The sequence below is a fragment of the Odontesthes bonariensis genome, chromosome 20 (assembly GCF_027942865.1).
Source record: "Odontesthes bonariensis isolate fOdoBon6 chromosome 20, fOdoBon6.hap1, whole genome shotgun sequence".
NCBI lineage: Eukaryota > Metazoa > Chordata > Actinopteri > Atheriniformes > Atherinopsidae > Odontesthes > Odontesthes bonariensis.
Window position 1 is genome coordinate 6,753,068 of NC_134525.1, and position 20,179 is coordinate 6,773,246.

Genomic DNA, 20,179 nt, shown 5'->3' on the forward strand with positions numbered 1-20,179 from the left:
CTGCACATGCTGTGCCAGGAGCATCATCCTGGTGGAAAACGGGACAGTTAAAATTTGCATTTAGATTACTGCGGTAATAGAAAGACCATAGCGATGAATCTTGTTCTGCAAAAGAGACTAATGTGGTTGTATTTTGAATGAAATTGTAGAGTTAAACACTCAGGTAGAATCGGTATGAAATCACGTGAAATAGAATCAAAATCCATCTAACTTACACAGTACCAGCAAATTTCTACTTTCAAACATATGGAAAGCATATTCAACTAAAAGAAACAAAGGCTATTATGATAAGTGGCTCTTCTGTATGCATCTGTATGATTGGCTAAAGCACTTGTCATCACCACTGTTGTTATTAACCTTACCCTTTCTCCATGTGCTCCACAAATGAACTGATAATGCCAAATAATGAAAGCTATCAACATGAAGCATTGTTTATGTTACCGATGCTGTCTGAATATTAAGGCCTCACAGGATAAATTAGCACAATATAACTCATAAGTACATGTTTATAATTACAAGAGACATGGAAAAAGCTAAATCCATTATATTTCAGTCACGTAGTCACATGAGGTATTTACCTACATGGTGTTCATATTCATGAGCATCACATTGTTTGTCAATAGTTCATACCAATTTGTTTTCTCTTCTTCCTCACCCTCCATTCGAAGAAGTAAGCTCCACAGTATCAGTGCCACTTAATTAAGTAGCACCAGCACTCTACACATGTTCAAATAATCGAATAATAAGCCATTCATTGGATGAGACCTCAACTGCAGCCATGAATGTGGAAGGGAAAGAGATGGAACTGCAAACAAGTAAGAGAAAATGAATTCAGCTTGAACTTATTTCATACTTAGTCGCCTTGTTGGGCTGCAGTGCCGTCATCTCTTAAACTTGGAAAATCTTACTCCTGTATTAAAGGCTTTCATTTTTCATTTCTTTCAGAATTAATCTAGTTGTACAACACAAACTTCAATTTAGTGCCGGATTATATTAGCATTCAGTTGTCTGCAGAAGTTGAAATGTTGGTCTTTTGAAGCTTCAGCGAGCAACAATGTTCAGATACTTACAAGTCATTCATTTGTGACTCCTTAAAGTGAACAGTTCAGAGAGCGTATTCAGTACATGTTTAAAATAATGTATTTAGCGTAAATCTCAGGGAAGTTTAGGCACTTTGTGAGAAATGTTGGTTATCTTTCCACTGCATCAACGTGATAAGTACAACAGAGAGGCTGTGTTTGATTTGAGGACCGTTATTGGATGAAAAGCTTTTTATCACAATATTGAATATAAAATGCTACATTACAACAGCCATCTACAGCTTTGAATGTCAGGTTATAACCAGCAAAATTAAAATAAACAGAAGGAAGGAAGTGGGAGGGGTCGGAATTGTTCATTATTGCGGATCCACAATTGGAATTAGAATGAATACAAACCCTTTTAAGTATGCCAGGAAAGTGGGACTGGCTGGTTCTTTCTCGGGAATTCAGAGATCGCTTCAGCCCATTTTTTTCTCCCTCTGTCTTGCTCTTTTTTATAATTTATTGCCATCTGCTCAGACTGAGTGTAAATCTAAACACAGACTGACTTGCTCGCCCAGGCTTTATCTGTTAACATTTAGCAATGTCTAATTAGGCAAAACTGGGAATTGCTCTGGCTGAAATATGCTGCGGCCGGGTAATGACAGTCATAACAGTTTGGATATGTGTCTGTCACAGCAAGCACATGCACTTATTAGATCAGGGTAATTAGAAGAAGGAAACCGCTTTAATGGGTAAAAGCCATTTGGCTGTGATTAAGAGGCCACCGTAGGGTGTATCTGTTGTTTTTCAAACACATTCCAGCTATTCAAACGACTGAAGAGGGTCAGAAAAGCCATTTAATATGTTCACTCAGGGGTAGATTAAGAGAAAACAAAACTACAAAATTTGAGATGGCTGCTTTGGATAATCTGCTACAGACAGCACAAATTAATTGTGGTGGATCACCACTAAGTTGGTTTAACACAGGGAATTAAGTTGCAAAAACGGAGCAATGGGGCTGAATGTATATTCTGTAGGTGTATGAATTTACAACAGCAACAAAAATAGATACATTTCTGCAACATATAAGATTTCTAACTGCCTATTGTGTGTAATGTCAGTTAAATAACTGCATCATCTAGTCAGCTGGTGCTGTTCTATTGCCTTGAAACTTACGGCTGGATTTGCACAATTCAATACTTTAATTAGAAGATGTGTTGATTGGTTTCCTGCATGCAAAACTTGAGCAGATATCTAAGTAATTAATGAATATCTTCCACCCAATAAAAATGTAAGTGTAATCAACACTGTTTTGTGGCCTGCTGAACAAGGGACATGGAGTGGCTTGAAAACTAAAACTTTTGACTGGCTATAGTCTTTCTTGATGTGTTGCCAAATGAACATTTAACGGGAAGTATACGAGGAACATATACGAGGAATAACGTCTCTTCATTTCCAACAATGAAATAATTAACAGTTTATTCAGGCACGGCACCAGGATTTCAGTTTTAGATGGGCCAGACCAATTGTGGGTGGGCCTTAAATAATAATTAAAAAAAAATCAAATCACTGTTTAACCTAATAAAAAATGACTGGCAAATATATTGTCATATTATCTGTGATAGATAATAAGAGAGATTTTAATAGCTTGCTCTTTAAATATTTTGATGCATTGTGAAAAGTGTCGGTGCGGACGGACCTATCTGGGATCGCTCTCCTTGGTTCTGAGCAAAAAGAGCGCTTTGGAATCTCCATTACACACCTAACATGGCTTTAGCGCATCTCAGACCTGAGGCCTATAGTAAAAATGGTCAGGAATATCTCCCTAAAACATATTTCAGTTCTGCTCGTATAACATGAGGCTGAATATTTCACAACTGTGTTTAATTCTTTTAAATTAACAATAAGCCTATAGATCAACACTGCCCGACAGTTCAATCCATCGGGCACAGAGAACCTGCGTTCTTTACCTCATCATTCTCCCGGTTGCCACGCAGGGGTACTTCTTGTTTGGCACAAGTGATGAGAACGTCCAGGATGACTTTGATGTGCTGGCGATTCCTTTCAATGATGTCTGCCATCTGTGTTGTTGAGTTGATGGATGACAGAGCCACGCTCAGACATTGATAGCCGGTAATTGTTCAACTTAGAAGTGCAAACTTGTGCGATTTGCTATTTAAGTGCTTAAACAAGCGTGATTGAGGTGCTTCCAGTCGCGGTATCCAGTCTGGCTAAACTTCTCCTCCCTGCCCCGCTCACGAAAGTGCCGGCACATCTTACAGAAGACTGCATCCTTCCTAATGCTGTACTCAAGAAAATTGTATCTGCTATACCAGTTTGTGGAGAAACTCCTTGCTTTGTCACCTATCACTGTGACCGGATACTTAAGCACTGGTTGAGTTGCTGGCTCATCCACAGAAGACAGATCCACACACAGTGCTATCATCATCCACTCGCGAGGAGGCAGGAGCAGAGGCACTAGCACCAGCGCTGGTCGCACTAGCCAGATTAGCATCCTGGGGTGGAACAGAGGAAGATGTGCTAGCAGGTGTTGTGGATCTCAGCACTCCCTCATCTCCTGGTTGCAGTGATGACTCCGATACAGTCCGTGTACGTATCTATCTAAACAATGACTGCTGTGACATTGTTCTACATTGGAAATTATTCTCACACTTGGAGCTAGCCTAGCATTACAGCCAACCAACAAGCTACGATCCCAAACTTAACTGTCTTCTGAACTTGCGCAGAAACATCAACGTGACCAGCTTTTTAATATTAAAAAACAAAAAAACATTTAGACTATTTTCGCACAAATTATTACATTATTTGTTGATTTTTAATAATTATCGACAACATTAAAATACATTAAAAGTTTTTTCTTTTTCGGAAGAAAGGTTTTGGGTGGGCCAGTTGAAAAGTGGGCGGGCCTATGCCCGTCAGGCCCACCCATAACGCTGTGCCTGGTTTATACGGTGCTCTGTGTCAGGTTTTAGAAAGAGTTAGCATTTCAAGGGAAAAAATATATATATATATATTTATATATATATATATATATATATATATATATATATATATATATATTTTTTTTTTCAATGAATGTATAGTTCACTCTCAACCGCAGTTTCTCCTGAACTTTGAGTCTCACTATTAAATTTTGTGATGGTGGTGAGATATATTTTATTCAGTGATTGTGTGGTTGATCTTTAATATACTTTTAAATCTGAAAAAAATTATCAAGGTTTTCAAGGTTGGTAAATCCGAGTTTACCATCCAGTGTCCCGCAATGCAGAAAGTCTGTAAGCAGTTTTACATATTGCTGTCTTTTACAATTTAATCATATAATATCACAAGCGCTTGACTACCTCCCTGACGACGTGTCTAGTCAAAGTCTTATTTGCCTCGTGTTGTCCTTTGGCACCCTCTTTAAAAGGTGAAAACTTTCTTTGCCTTGTTCACACTGAAGCAGTGGAGGCTGCAGCACCATCTGAGCTTGCAACAAATATCCTATAGAAACAGGTAAAGCCATTTGACTTCAGTTTCAGGGTTTTCCGTCAAACTGAGCGGCTCCACAGTTTTATTTTTTAATTCAATGTATATCGTGTCAGTTTAGATCAGAGAACAGCAGTAGCTACAATTCAACCTGTTATCAGTTTAAAGCTGCTCCACTTTTGGAGGCTTTTTTTCTTTTCTTTTTTGAATATATGCATATGTGTACGCATCATGTCTCAGATCATTTCCAGGATAGCCGATTTAAGAGGATATCTTAACATTCCGATCATGACTCTCATCTTAAATTGTAGATGTATTTTCCCTTTAATTTCATAACAGCGATATCTGTTGCATCATGGATTTGTTGGCAGGGGATCCAGACATGTTCACTCTGGGGAGAGCTGAGTCAGAGTGGTGTTTCTTTATTGCCTCGGGCCAGTTTTGTCTCTAAAGCTAAACCTTCCATATCTTCAGAGGGGAAAAGTTCAGTTTCTGACATAGAGAGGTAACCTATGCTCAGTGGGCCACGTGTCTAATTCATTTTTGATCATTGCAGGATTATAATCAAGGTAATATACCATCTCAGAGGAATTAGTAACCTCTGCTCGTAATATAGCTCTTATGAAATGACTGTATAACAACAAATACTGCTATATTGCAAAGCAAAAAACGAACAAAATTTTAGAAAAGGACTTTTGTCAAATGATGGGATATACTTCATTCACATAATAATGATTGCTAAATGATTTGAGACTGAACCAAAACCTATTGGTGGATTCCAAATATAAACCAAAACCTCTCCATTTGACGCTTTGAACACATTACAGCTGCCTTGGTTGAAACCTTTGAACGTCTTATTTTGACTCACAATGGTATTCATTACTCAATGTACACAGAGTGGAACAGTTTTGAAACAAGTATAAGTATGAAACACTCTCCTTGGCTCAAAAATAGAGAATCAAAATGTGTATCTTGAGAAAAGTCAGCGGTGCATGATTGCTACTTAATTGTGGCCACTGCTGTGGAAATTTCATCGTACATTAATCAACACAAATTGAGCTTTTCATTGGCAGCCTGTCTGAGGTCAGTATGGCACAAAGGAACTGCTGGTACACACCCCCAGAAAAACGCAGACATTGGAAGAGGGGGTGATGCTTTTCTCTTTTTAAGCGACCTTGGGTACCCTGAAAGGCGCTATATAAGTCCAGGTTATTATTATTATTATTATTATTATTATTATTATACAAGTACTGTTTATTGCAGGATTTTGAATGTATGACTGTGTATTGATAGCTCTTAGGCTGATAGGAACATTTGTTAAATATTAAAACAGAGATGTACACACATGCTGCATCTGCTCCTAATGGGGTAAGGGAGGGGTTTTAAGCAGCTTAAGTCACAAGGTTAAACAATTGTTGTCGCTCTGCATGCTACTGTAGTGACCGACTGGATGACAACGGTTGCACCAGCGGTGCTCCACAGCTACCTTGGGGCAAGACTGCCGTTTCATTTCATGTCAGCAGCTTCCCGTCTTTCACTGCCCCAGAATAAGATCAGGCATGTCGCCCGACTGTGGATATTTGTACCTGTCAAAACTTCAGACGTCAAAGACGAGATTAAAAAATAAGAGCCGAGCGATGGTTTATATCCATGTTGAAAACTAAATGGATCATTTAGATTTTTTTATAGGTACGATAAAAAAAGGAAAAAAAATAATACTGTAAGCTCTGACGTGTCAAAAATTAGAGTGGCCAGTTTTATCCCGTTTGAGGTTTTCATATAATTTTTTTATCGTTTCTAACAGTAAAACTGACACTAAATTTTTAAGCTCAAAGGCCTCAAACTAAAAACAAATGAGTGATGAGCTGATATGCATTTCAAATAAAATAAAATAAAATAAAATAAAAAAGGTCTACTGTACTTTTTGCTGTACAACAAACCCCTAATTTTTTTATATTTTGCTTTCAAGGAGCCAGACTTCACTGTGATCTTTTATTGTGGCATCAAGCAACTGTTCTCCAGGCTTTGTGAAAGTCTTCAAAGCTTTTTTTTTGGACAAATGTGGCTTTTTTAAGATCATGTTCAGCCCATTTTTGTGGGGAATGTGTTTTTATGTTTATTAAACAACTAGTGAAATCATTCAAGCATAAAAGAGGCCCCTAACCCAAGGACTGACGTGTTGCGTCTGCAGACAACTTAGATCCATTAGAATTGAACAAACGATTTTTGCCCATTTTTCTGGTAATGTATGAATATAATACTTTATCTCCATATTGTACTTTCATTCCTAATGCCTAAATATTGACAAGATATGTATTTGGCACATTGAAATGACAGTTTACTTAACTTGGAACATTGTTTTGCGAAGTACTTCATCCAAAGGTTCAAAACGTCTTAAGTGTAATAAGCTTAACTTATTAATCATAGTTAAAGCTTTAAAAGGAAAGTAGACTTCTTTAAAATAACATAAAATGATCTGTTGGAGAGAAGGCACTTCATTATGCTGGGCTTGCAGGACAAACACTCAGAGTGGAGCATCCTCATCCATAATCTTAAACTGGGTACAGACAGCAACAGAGTGCAATTTGAACAAAATGCACGGTTTGATTTTGGGCGAAGCATAATTTCAACCAGAATTTCAACTGATTATTACTAAAAGGGACTGTGAGGAGCAGTGTATTCTATTTTATTTGGCTGTTATAGTGTCAAAATTGAGACTCCATGGAACTGGAGGAACTTTTCATCTAAATTACATGCTGCACTGCAGAGCTTAACTGGCCAAGGAGAGCAGCACTGCAACACCAACAAGCTGAGATGGACAACAACCTCTAAACAACTTTATTTTAGCTGATAGCAGTCCTTAAGAAGTTAAGCCATCATGAACTCTGTGGAAATGGGAACAGAACCGGTCATATTAAGCGGAGCTGCAGCCATTCTCCCTCTCCTTGCTGTGACATCTGCTGCCATGATCACTTTGAAAGCAATGAAAGCAGTTCAGGCAATCACTCTTCATCTTCACAAACTTCCGAACTGTACTTCCAGATCAGCTTCCTCAAACACTACCAAATCGCCCCCTGCAAAGTCTCTTTACCGTGTAAACAGGAAACCAGGAAGGTTTTGCAGATGTAGCACTTTCGGAAGCATCAAAGCACATTTAATCACAGAAATAGTCTTGGCAACAGTCTTGTTGTTGCCATTTGTCACCAATGAACGAATGTGTTTTGGCCTACTGTCTACGTGTTCCAATGAACCCACTGAAAAACGGGAGGCATGCGTCAACAGTCCAAAACTGTTGCTTAAAATAAAACTGCAGTGCCGGCCGTCAATCGGGATATAATCTCTTTTAAATCACCAGATTATTTAAGACTGAAACATTTTTTGTCACAGCAGTGCTGGGCTGGAAGCCAAAACCAAAGCGATGCTGAAACTAAGAGGCACAAAAGGGAGGTGGGCTAATTCCAGCAAATGCTGAACTGTAAGATTACTTTTCATTTGTGTACCTTTTTAAAGGGCTGGAACTTAAATTAAACCTACACTAATAGGTCTGAATAACTTTTAACATTGTAGGATTTACTGTGTCACATGTAAACCTAGAAAAAGGGCTGCAAAATGTTGCTTGTTGTCCAAGGATTCTAGTCATTCATTCTTAGGCCAGAAATATACTTGCTTTTGATTATGGATACACGCGTTTATCTCGGCTGCCTCGTTGTTTGGAGCATCCCTTGTGCACATCCTCAACAATTAGCGCTACGCGCTTGCAATTTTCTGCGACCGCGCTTGCAAAGCTCATTGCAAAGCTCAAAAAGGGTCAATTTAAGGGTACATTTCTGCTATTTGTTTAATTGAGAGCCCCCACAACTGCACTACCCAAAATTTAATTTAACCCGTTAGCGGAACTAGCGGAAATGTCATTTTTCCGTTCCGCCACTAATTTGACTGCGACTGAAATCGAGACTCGTCAGACCAGGCAGCGTTTTTCCAATCTTCTATTGCCCAGTTCTGGTGAGCCATGTGTGAATTGTAGTCTCAGTTTCCTGTTGTTAGCTGACAGGAGCGGCACCCGGTGTGGTCTTCTGCTGCTGTAGCCCATCTTCTTCAAGGTTCCACGTGTTGTGCGTTCAGAGATGGTATTCCGTTGAACAAATATCATAATTAAGTTGTAGATTTAAGTTAGTGCTTCTGATAGTGTTTAGGCCAGTAGCCCATGACGACCCACCACTGGTAAATACTAATCAGTAGAGAGTTGCAAGACAACAGTAACCTGTCGTTTTACTAGTTGTAGCTTTAGCTAACCTGAATATTTGCAAGCCTCTAAACCTGCTGTCTTTTAACCACTTAGAAAACTTTTCTTTCATTCCTTCAAACTCTTTCACCCTCTCCCTCTCCCTCTTCCGTTTTCTATTTTGAGCCCCAGAGAGCTTTCTCTTCTGTTTCTCCATCTTTAGCACCCTGTCTTGTGACAGCAAGATTCAAATGAAAACGCTGGCGCACGTGCTGGAGCCAAGCGCGACAACTGTGTGTGGCGAGGGGGTGCCTAATCAGTGACGTGCCTCTGTTATTGATCGTTTTATTTACGCATGCACAAAAGCTGTTAAATAAAGACAATGCCTACTCGAAATTATTGTTCCCCCATCGCTTTGGCACCCCGTCTCGTGCAGCACCCATATGCGCCGCATACAGTGCATACCCACTTTTTGCGCCACTGCATTCAACAACAGCTCAGTAACAATTTTTATGGGAAACAAAAATCAATTTTGAGGACCCATCTTGTATTATTTCTCCTTTTCTCTGAACAGCAGAAATATTTATCCTTTGTGCAAACAGAACGGTTGAAGCTCAAGTACATTTTAAATGACGTAATGCATCTCAGAAACAACCAAACAGAGCCATTTCATTTACTCTTCATCACCTTGGTTGTGCAATAACCTACACATGAGGTGTGATTTGGTAATTTAGCTTGACTGGCCAGCTGTGTAGTTATTCCCATTTTCATTACTTTGCGCCAACCCACAATTCTCCCCTCCCACTCTTTTCCTCAGGGGTTTCAATGATATTACTGTCTTCTGCTGCCTGAGACAAAAAAAACAATGTCTTCTCTATGATTTCCCCAACTAACCCCTTTTCTACATCTGCTCAACCTTAGGGCGCATATTTCCTCATCAGTCGCGTTTGTTGTTCAGCTGAGGTCACTCTTTGTAAGCATGATGGTAACAGGGATCCCTTAACAAGGATTAAAATGACATGCTGAACTCAAGGATCTGTTTTTCTTAAACTGAAAGATTTTTAGACAGGCATTTTATCCTTGAGACCAGGGATTTTAATCATAAATTAGTGCTTAGTTGGTACCAGTTCCCATTTGGTTGAAACTGAAGTATTGATAATGAGTGTTGCTATTAGTATTCATGTAATGTTAATTGATTCAACTCTCCTGCAAATAGTTAGGAAGCTGTCAACCTAAGACAAACGTGTTTGAGTGGAATAACACTGTTCTCCTAGCCTGATAAACCAGCCTAAATGGATTGGATGTCTAATTTAGTCTGGCTCCGATGAATGGATACAACGGAACATTGTTGATGAGCACAACCCGTTGTCTTTCAAACCGTGTCTGTGCCTATAGGCCAACGCTCTGACCCTCTGCCCCGCCCGCGTTGATTCAAAACACATCTCTGCGTTGTGATTGGTTTAGTTGCCATCTGCCAGATTCAGGGCAGTGTTTTCAAAATGAAAAGTGGTTCGAAGCCAGACCCAACCGCAGGCAAAACATTTTGCCGTCCAGCAGTTGGCGCTGGTTTTCCAGGCTACTGTTCTCCAATCATTGAGAAATTTCCTGAACAGTAGGTCAACTCCAGAAAATCGAATTTAAATGCAAAAAATAAAAAATACATATACTGTATATATATATGTTTATTCAAATTTTTTCTGTAGATCAATCTATCTGTCATCCTTCTACAGTGCATACACTACACAGCATGCCTAAGTAATAAATTGACAATCTTGACTTGTTCTGGGTTATTAGGGCAATTAAATACATTTTAAATATGATTGAATGATTGAAGTTTATGTCAATTACTGTAACAAGTATTTTAGTTAAATTCTGTGAGATTTTCAGTCAATCCATCAAGAGCAAACCATATATCCGTCAGCTCAACAAATGAGGCTACAACCAATATGTCAACAGATTTGGATAAAACGTTGTTTTAGCTACTAGCGGGGAAGACTGAATGGTAATATGGCAAAGAATGAGTGCGCCCCACAAGAAGCACCAAATCAGGAGAGAAACCGAGACGTGACTTTGTGTTACTCCCCCAAACTGCAGAGGTAATTATATATTTTCTAAATGTGTATTATCCAAAATAACAGAGTGTTGCTTTACTGTAGCGCTGCGTGAAATGCATCTATTCAGCTCCTCTCTCTGTCTTTCACAAACTGTCTACACAGACAAATGTCGTATCAGCCCTTCCCCTCAACACGCAATGATTCACTGAATCAATACCTGGTCATTCATGGACAGAAGGCTAGCTGGGTAATTCTTCTGCCACCTGAGCACTTGTGTTGCAACATTTCAGTCTTTTCAGATCCTTCAGAATAACATGCACACTCCAAATATACGGGTAGCTAATTCTACAGACTAAATGTTTTACCGAAATGAATCAGTCTCCTCAGTGATTGCATTAAGCTGACACAAGGACGTGATTACAGGTGAGACTGGAGATAAAAAGGCATTCCCGTTGCATTATGTAATGTGCCATGTTAATATAAACATAAATTTAAAGCAAGAATGGTCAGGGCATGCCTCTCTAGGGGAAAAACAAAAACTTTCAAACCTGCCTTCAGTTATCACTGCTCAGGGAACTAAATAGAATTGGTCTCTACCTACAAATATCTAGGCATTTTAATTGACAATTCCCTTTCTTTTACTTTTAAAAAACTAAAAGTGAAACTAGGTTTTTTCTTTCGAATAAAATCATGTCTCTCTTTTGAATCTTGAAAGAGAAAGAGAGTTTTACGGTGACGACAATGATGTCTTGTATGCGCACGCCTCCTCTCAAAGCTTCCAGTCCCTGGATACCGTCTATCATGGAGCTCATGAGGTTCATCGCCAATTTTAAATCTCTTGCACATCATCGTTTGCTGTATGCTCGTGTTGGAAAATTTGACTTGATTTTGTGTTTCTTAATGTATTGAAATCTTGTCTCATGTTTTTTTGTGTATGATTGCCTGTGTTTGTCTGAAACTGTTTAATGTGCTGCTGCCCGTCTTGCAGGACACTCTTGAAAAAGAGATTTTTAATCTCCATGAGGTTTTCCTGGTTAAATAAAGGTTAAGAAGAAATAGAAGAAGATCCATGCTTGGGCTACAAGATTTTTTTTCTAAGGCTCTGCATAGTTTGAAATGCGTCCTTATACACTAATATAAGTAATTACCTAGGACTCTAATTCAAATGTGCATAACACACTACGGTATTTAAAATTCCTTTGAATAATGAGTAGGCTGGTTCCCAACCTTATTAAACCAACAATACTTTCTGTGTCTGAATAACAATGTCGGTACCCAATGCAAAACAATGCAGTTCTTAAAGAAAAAAAAAGGGAAAAAAATATGCCCACTTATCAGGAAATGAAAGTGTATGCAAAACAAAAACTACAGCCAGATGACTCATTTCTCCCCTTCATTTTAGTAGTCAATGCCTGCTTATTTGTTTGTCATATTTATGGCAGCCTTGACAACTAATAACTTTCTGTGGGAGTTTCTTGTGGGTGGTAATCTGCACCAGCAGATCGGCGAGCCATATGTTCTTTGATTATTGAAGGTGATGTGCGAGAGCACTGTCAGCCCACTGCGTTGTGTTATCTGAAGTAGACACACAGGTCAAGGCTCACAACCAAAGCCCGACATATGCTAATGAACTCATCTCATAAAATATGCATCAAGCCCTCCCAGGACCGAACAGTGGCAGAGGCGTGATTTTGCAGGAATTATGGGAACAGTCATTTTCCATTATGTCGATGCTAAATGAGAAGTGACCTGTGGGACAGGCATGTCTGACCCATGTCAAGCCAGTTCCTGCCAATTTCATGAGCAGAACTTTGCAGATCAGTTCTGACTTTTAAGGCACTGTGGTGACAGAAAATAAATGGCTCTGGTTGCACAGCATAACCTTGCTGGAGTAATCTTCCTGCGAGCCCGATGTTCCAAGTCTGTATAATTAATCAAAAACAATGATGTCAATGAGGGCTTCAGTTATGAAATTAGAGGCCCACAGCTTTGTATTACTGTACTGCTTATAAGTGCATTAGGAGGAACGATAAACCAGGTGTGGCAACCATTAGCTTCATTCTTCATCCCACACATTTGTGGTTCCCATCTTGTTTTCTGCACAATCTAGTGTGTTGTAACAAGGCGAGAGCTGAATGCTCAAATGTTGACAAGGAAGTGCAAACTGTAAACAAGGTGTGAACAGCAACAGTCATTTGCTCAATGATGAATAAGGTTTACCAAATTAGGTTGGGCCTAAAATATTTAATTCTCTTTTATGGCATGTGTAATGACAGTTAAATTACAATCACCTTTTAATCATCTCCTATTAAACGCATCATGTATCACATGCACTTTGTTTGGTTAATTCAAGAGTATTGGATAATGGTGATTTCTAAATATCCAAAGGTAGTTCACAAATAGCCAGCAAAAACCTAAGAAACAGGAAAAAAATGGGAGCATTTGTTTCCCATTGGTTTTTTCCTTGATTAAAACAGTACTTAAGCATGCAAAGTCAGAGTCAATAGCTGGACATAAGGCTGATGTAAACTAATGTCTCATGGACATGTAGAGCTCATTGGTACTTCTGCTGAAAAATACCAACCCCATCTGGCAAAAATATGAATTAGATATTCAATTGTTGCGAGCTGGATTCCCTACTAGTTATCTCCTGTACGGAGCGGAACTTTTGTTTGACACACACCTGTCTAATGATATCCTGTCAACAGAAGCTCAATCTCAAGTCTCAGGTGAATGTGCTCCGCACTAGAGTGATGTCTCAGATAGCGCCACATATTACAGACGTCGCTGTGAGGATGCTCCTTTGCACTCATAAGTATTACAATACACATGCCAACTTGATAAAAGAACTACCAATGCATCGTGCTTCATCTTCATCTTTTGCCTCTAACTGATATAGAAGTCGCACATTTCTCTTTTTTTAAGTTATTCTCATTCTCTCAGCAACTTTCTAATAGGTTTGATCAAAAATACAGAGACAAGCTTTTTCCAAGTAAATTATGACATTCATCAGAACCTGCTCATTTAAGTGTCATTAAAAATAATGACTTTCAACCTTTATGGGAAAGGAACTGCAGTCATGGTGACAGGTCTGTGGCACAGTGTGTGGTGGCCTGTAATTGACAGCAAAAATAAAGTCAGTTTTCACTACAGAGAGAAGTATTCTAGCTAATTAGAGCATGCATCTATGAGAGCTGTCTGGTGGAGTAATCTATCATGGGGCTCATAATTACACCGCTTACTTTTATGCTTGAGAATGAAAGTACTATAATTTATCATTGAGCAGTTCAAAACTAAAGCAGGTAGGCAATGGAGAAAAAGAACACAGTCTGTGGGGTGAGACATTGACATTTAGGAAAAGAAAGCCATTAACAGCACAGTCTATACAATGATGACGAGTGCTGCGAGACAGTCCTGGACAGCAATCAGAACATTAATAATGTTATGATGAAAGTAACGCAAGTTTAGGCAACAAGTAATAACTATGTTTTTGTTGTTTTTTGTTCAAGGTGATTACCTCCGTGAATCTCTGAGATCCCTGATACACCGTGGGAAATCTGCTTTTGGGTTCGCCCATTCCTCTGATACATCTTCACCAGTTGTTTTCACTGTGGCTCAGTCCTCGTCACTCGACTTCAACTTGGGGACCGGAACTTCACAGATTGCCAATGCTAACAAGGAACTGCCTGCTGCTGTTCCTGTGGATTCTTGTCAGCGAGGGTTCAGTCTCTTATTTGCGTCCACCTCAATCACCACTGGGACGGAGCAGGGCAGGGAGGGAGCACGCCAGGAGCTTGGTGGGCCCGATGAGGAATGGGGTGCCCGGATCTCAGCGGGTCAAGAGAGGATGGGTGTGGAACCAGTTCTTTGTACTGGAGGAGTATATGGGGTCAGACCCGCAGTACGTGGGCAAGGTAAGAAGCAGTTTTTACAGTTATTTATGGTGCAGCAGAAGTCATAAATCACATGGTAAGGAGCATCGGAGAAACTGAATCTGTGGTAAATGGAGGGAGCAACGAAATGTGAGGAAAAATATGGATAAAGGGAATAGAGAAGAAGTTTAAATATGCCTGGTTTCAGCAAAACACTATCAAGAATTGAATTACTGCAATAAATGTATCCATTATTAGGACATACGTATATATTTGGTAAATGACACATACAGCATTGAAATACAGATGCAATTGTAGTAGTATTCGGATGGCCGTTGCAACAAGCTGCCCTTTTTAATTTGCCCCTAAAGCTTCACCACTTTAAACTAATGATGCTTTTGTTGTAAAACTGTGTCTGCGTACGGTGGGGGGGGGGGATCTATACATCCAAATGGGGCTGTGCGCAACATTCTATGTTAGAGAGGCCAGACACACATGGCACTGAAGTGGTGAGAGAATCAATGGCCTGGAATAAATAAATTTAAATTACAGTTAGTGTAAAGCTGTCAGAACGTCATAGTTATGGGCATGGGGAGATGTATACGGCAATAAAATGACAGCAGAGAGCCAACAGCCTGATCAGAATCCAGGCTCAAACATATATAAACACATCCCATCAGACTCACTTCTTTTTGTCCTCATCTCAAACCTTGTCCACCTCTCCTTTAAGTAGGATTTCTTATTCACTGCTGTAGCTTAGGAAATTCGTAAGCAAACTCTGTGGGGGTTTAAAGCTAAAGTTGTAATTTGGCACTCCTAGCTTACATAGGATAATGGTAAGACTGACTTATCTGCCCCAGTGCCACTGCAATCAGCCCTGACAAGCCATGGTGTTTGTGGAAGTCTCCGAGGCTAAAGCAGGAGAGGGAGGTTGATGTCTGTTTCACTTCTAAGTCCCTTAATCCTGGACTGCTGCATTACTTCAAAATAATTGACTGATTCTTCAGCATATAAAAAGCATTCAGACATGCCTAAATTGTTGTCAGAACATTCTTGAGGGACTTGCTTATTTTGCTTTATAATCACTGTAGCTATATCATAATAATGCCTGAATACAGAGAGGAGTGGGTGCAGATGGCAGGTTGTTCAAGAATTCATCAAGTATTATCAGAGGCCTTAAGTAAACTGCATAAATTAACTCGAATGGATATTGGGTCGGCAATGAAAGATTGTTCAATAACGTCTCAATGCTGTATTGTGGCAATGTTTTCACCCCAGTGCATAAATGGGATTTCCATTCAGTGAACTGCATAGTTTTGAGGCTATGGTGGCTTACGAGACATGCTTTCTCCTCAGTGACGAAGGAGCCATGGGGGACCAACTGAGGTAGTAATTATCAGATCTGACAGCAATCTCTAAAGAGAGGCAAATGATCCTGAGAGATGATATTGAAGAAGGCAGCTATAGAGCTTTTTTTGTTTTTTTTGCCATGCTGGATCCAAAGCGTATGCAAATAGAGGTGGAGTATTTCAACCAAATTGAAATATGATGATGCACACATTGTGATGAACGATGACATTGCCAAGGAAGTTAAGACTACAGCAACGCATATTTGCAACACCTGTTGCTTCAACCCTTTAAGCTGAGCAGGACATAAATCACATGTGCGTAGAAAGTCATCCTCTGACCAAATACACACAGGCAGACATAACAATGCAAGTGACGTGAAAGTGTGTATGTTAAACACATACTTGTTCGGATGTTGTTAGCATTCATTTTACCTAAAAAAATTACTTTTAAAGGATAAGACCGGTTTTTTGACATTGGGCCCTTGATTTCACATTATAGCATGATGTTCTACTCACCCCTGCTTGTTGTTTGTCATTTGGAGCTGTTCCGAAGATATTCGCGAGGCGTCTGGCTGCTCTCTTGAGATATTCGGCCATGAAACGGTTTCCTATGGGCAAGCTCATACAGGCACAAACTATGCTGTTTATAATTTATTAATTACTCTACACTAGAACTGATAACGTGGAGGTGCGTCGCTTACTTAAAAAAATCCGGGTTATTGTAATTTTGATTTTTTTTGTCGTAAAGTGGGTGTTACTGACGTCATCGTCGTGCTACTGCCACAGGCAGCCCACAGACCTGCTGCCTATTTATTCATTCGGCTAAAATGCAAAATTAGTAACCCGGATTTTTTTAAGTAAGCGACGCACCTCCACGTTATCAGTGCTGGTGTAGAGTAATTAATAAATTATAAACAGCATAGTTTGTGCCTGTATGAGCTTGCCCATAGGAAACCGTTTCATGGCCGAATATCTCAAGAGAGCAGCCAGACGCCTCGCGAATATCTTCGGAACAGCTCCAAATGACAAACAACAAGCAGGGGTGAGTAGAACATCATGTTATAATGTGAAATCAAGGGCCCAATGTCAAAAAACCGGTCTTATCCTTTAAGATTTTTTGGCCTTTAGTAGTGGCTGTAGATATAGACAGAAAATGAGAATTAGAAGGCAAGAGAATTACATGGAGTAAAAAGCCTTCTGGCTGGAAGTCGAACAAGGGAATGAGCTGCAGAGGGCTTGTCCATCAGTTAGGTATTGGCTTATTCTTGGGGTTGGCCTCTTAATTGTAGAAGACTCAAATTGTCAAGGGTAAGGCTTAGGTCAAAGTCAATCACCCACTATTGTTGAACCACATTTTTTTCAGTTGAATTACTTCTCTTTTTGCTGCATACACAGACCTACACTGAATAGCGTCATTAAAGCGAGCCTGAGACAGTGGGGTGGCTTCAGTGGGGAAGGAAGTCGCTTTGTCTAGAAAATTCAAAACAGTAGAAATGGTAAAATAAAGGCTACTGTCCTGTTAGAGTTTCAGCTTTACAAATATCCCGCCAGCAATTTTAGCACAACTACTCCAGGGGTTTATTATTATTTTTTCTGTTTTTATAGACGCTTTTCAAGTAGTTTTCATCTGAAAAGCAAAAAAAAACCCAGAAAAATGGTTGCCGTCAATAAGACACAATTACAATTAGAAATGACTATTGGAAGTGAAAGTCAGTCATTCAGTCACTCCAACTTAAGGTCTTTGAATCAATTCTAAAAAAAAATGGCAAGCTTTTATCTTAGTCCCAGTGTGTAATTACTGACAAAGGGAGACATTACAACTTAAAAATATGGTCTCACACTGTTTCCTTTTCCATTTTTTTCAACAAAACCTGATCTTGTTGGGAATGATAAACATCTTTTTCAAGACCAATTAGTGCTGGCCATTAAAACATCATTCACATTACTAACAAGATGGTAATTTTGTCAACTCTGACAGCATGAATCTGAGATTTGTACTGGAGGAGTAAGGGAGACAAGTCACGATGGAGTGCATAGTCAGTACTGGTGTTACGGTTCAACTCCTTTGGCTATTAACTCGTGATTCGCACCAGATTCAGTATCAGCAGTTGTATGTGGTGATGGCAGATGTTTGGACCCAGCGAGACAAATTGTTGTTGTCCTTGCGAATGCCTGATGGCTTTCACTAACATAGAAAACATGCTAATTGGAGACTGAGACGTGATAGCAGTCCACTTTATCATTTAGACCATGTGCATGACTACATTTTTTAAGCTATTATCTGATTATGATAAATCAATCATTTACAAGGCAAGGCGTTTCAAAGTGCTTTACAACTACATAAAATCACAAGAAGGCAAGAAAATCATTCCAAAAAAAAAAAAAAAAACTCATCATTAATTAATTCATTTAAAAGTGAAGAGGGCAGATTAAATATTTTCAGGTGTCATAAGCACAGCTAAATAGAACTGTTTTCAGCCTGGATTTAAACATTGTCAGAGTTGAGGCCTGTCTCACATCTTCTGGAAGACTGTTCCAGATTTTAGGAGCATAAAACTGAAACGCAGCCTCACCTTGTTTAGTCCTGACTCTGGGCACCAGCAGGAGACCCCTCCCTGAGGTTCTCAGAGCCCGAGTTGGTTCATATGGCTCTAACATGTCAGAGATGTACTTTGGCGCTTGACCATGAAGAGACTTGTACACAAGCAGAGCTGTTTTAAAGTCTATTCTCTGAGCGACAGGAAGCCAGTGCAGAGACCTGAGCACTGGACTAATGTGGTCGTATTTCCTGGTTCTAGTCAGGACTCGAGCAGCAGCGTTCTGGATGTACTGCAGCTGTCTTACAGCCCGTTTAGAGAGCCCAGTGAGCAGGCCGTTACAGCAGTCTAACCTGCTGGAGACAAACGCATGGATTAGTCACTATATTTACACTCAGCTCTTTGCTGCTTTTCTAATATTTGCCCATGGTGGAAAGGAAAGAAAAATAAAAACCCATAGCCGTACATAACACGTGTTTTTTTTTTTTAGGATTGCTTGATAATTGGAAAAATCCTTATCATGATCATCACTTTGCTCAGTACTGAGATCATAAGTATCCAGTACAATGACTCTAAAACGTGTTTACGTTCATTGTTCTCATGTGTCAGCTTGGGAGGGACAATTACAACCCCTAGTCGAAAATATATTGATACCAGTTCCTCACAGGATCCAAAGGATCATTAAGTTCTGGGGAAACTTATTACAATTTATTACATATAATGCTTCAGACAACTGCATTTGATGTAATCACCTGGACTGTTTATGTTTTGGCATTTCAAGGACAAAAAAATGCCCTGCCCCTCAAAATACTAGAATATAAGTTAAGAACCACAGTTCCCACTAATAGAATAACAACATATCTAACTTAGTGGGGCTATTTTTCTGCTTGAAGTAAAGCCAGATATTTGTTTGCTCGCATGCAAACCGGCACTTTCACTACACAGGATGACAAATACCTGCTGTCTACTGCCCTTCTCCAGTCGGTCTATCATTTCTTAAAACTGTAGGGCAGAGATTTCCATTTTCTCCCCCAGCTTACCTGCAAATGTCGAATCTCCTGAATCTAGGTCGTAGTCTTGCTGCTCTATATCCACAATGAAAGCTGTAAGATTAAGAAGAATTGTCTCATTCTTTATATTGTTTGAAAACATATCGATATACATTAAGGGGGGAAAAAAAGCAAATACACTACCCCGTTCCAAACGTGAGGTAGCAAGGGTAATGTGTTTACACCCTGAAGCCTGTGCAAGTTTACATTTTCTTATTATTACATGTATTCAAACATGCATTTCAAAGCATCACCCTGACTGCCTTTCCTGCCGTAAAAACTTTTCTTTTCATTACTCTTGTGCAGGGGGATTTAAGTTTATGAAACAGAAAGAACAAATAAAATAACACTTTTATTATGTGCTACCTGTTCTATTTTGGATTAATGAATGCCAGCAAAGTTTCTTTTGTTCTACAACATGCATAAAAATATATGCCATGTCTGCATTTCTGCTTGTCCTGGTGGTATGTTACGACTACATAATAAGGAATGTGTTTCTGCTAAGCCTTTTATACCATTTAATATATGCAACCTAATTTGAGAACAAAAACTGTGAAAGTCTCTGAAAGATAAAAAAAAATACAC

The 20,179-nt window shown here is 39.4% G+C and overlaps 1 protein-coding gene across 1 annotated transcript in view; it reads left to right on the forward strand.

Annotated features, from left to right (window-relative positions):
* LOC142369986 (cadherin-12-like) overlaps window positions 1-20,179 on the forward strand; it is a 113,684-nt gene that overhangs the window by 18,841 nt on the left and 74,664 nt on the right. The window contains exon 2 of the mRNA XM_075452405.1: window positions 14,297-14,701. Within this exon, the coding sequence (XP_075308520.1) occupies window positions 14,456-14,701 (246 nt within the window). The 5' untranslated portion in view covers window positions 14,297-14,455. The remainder of the gene's footprint in view (window positions 1-14,296; window positions 14,702-20,179) is intronic.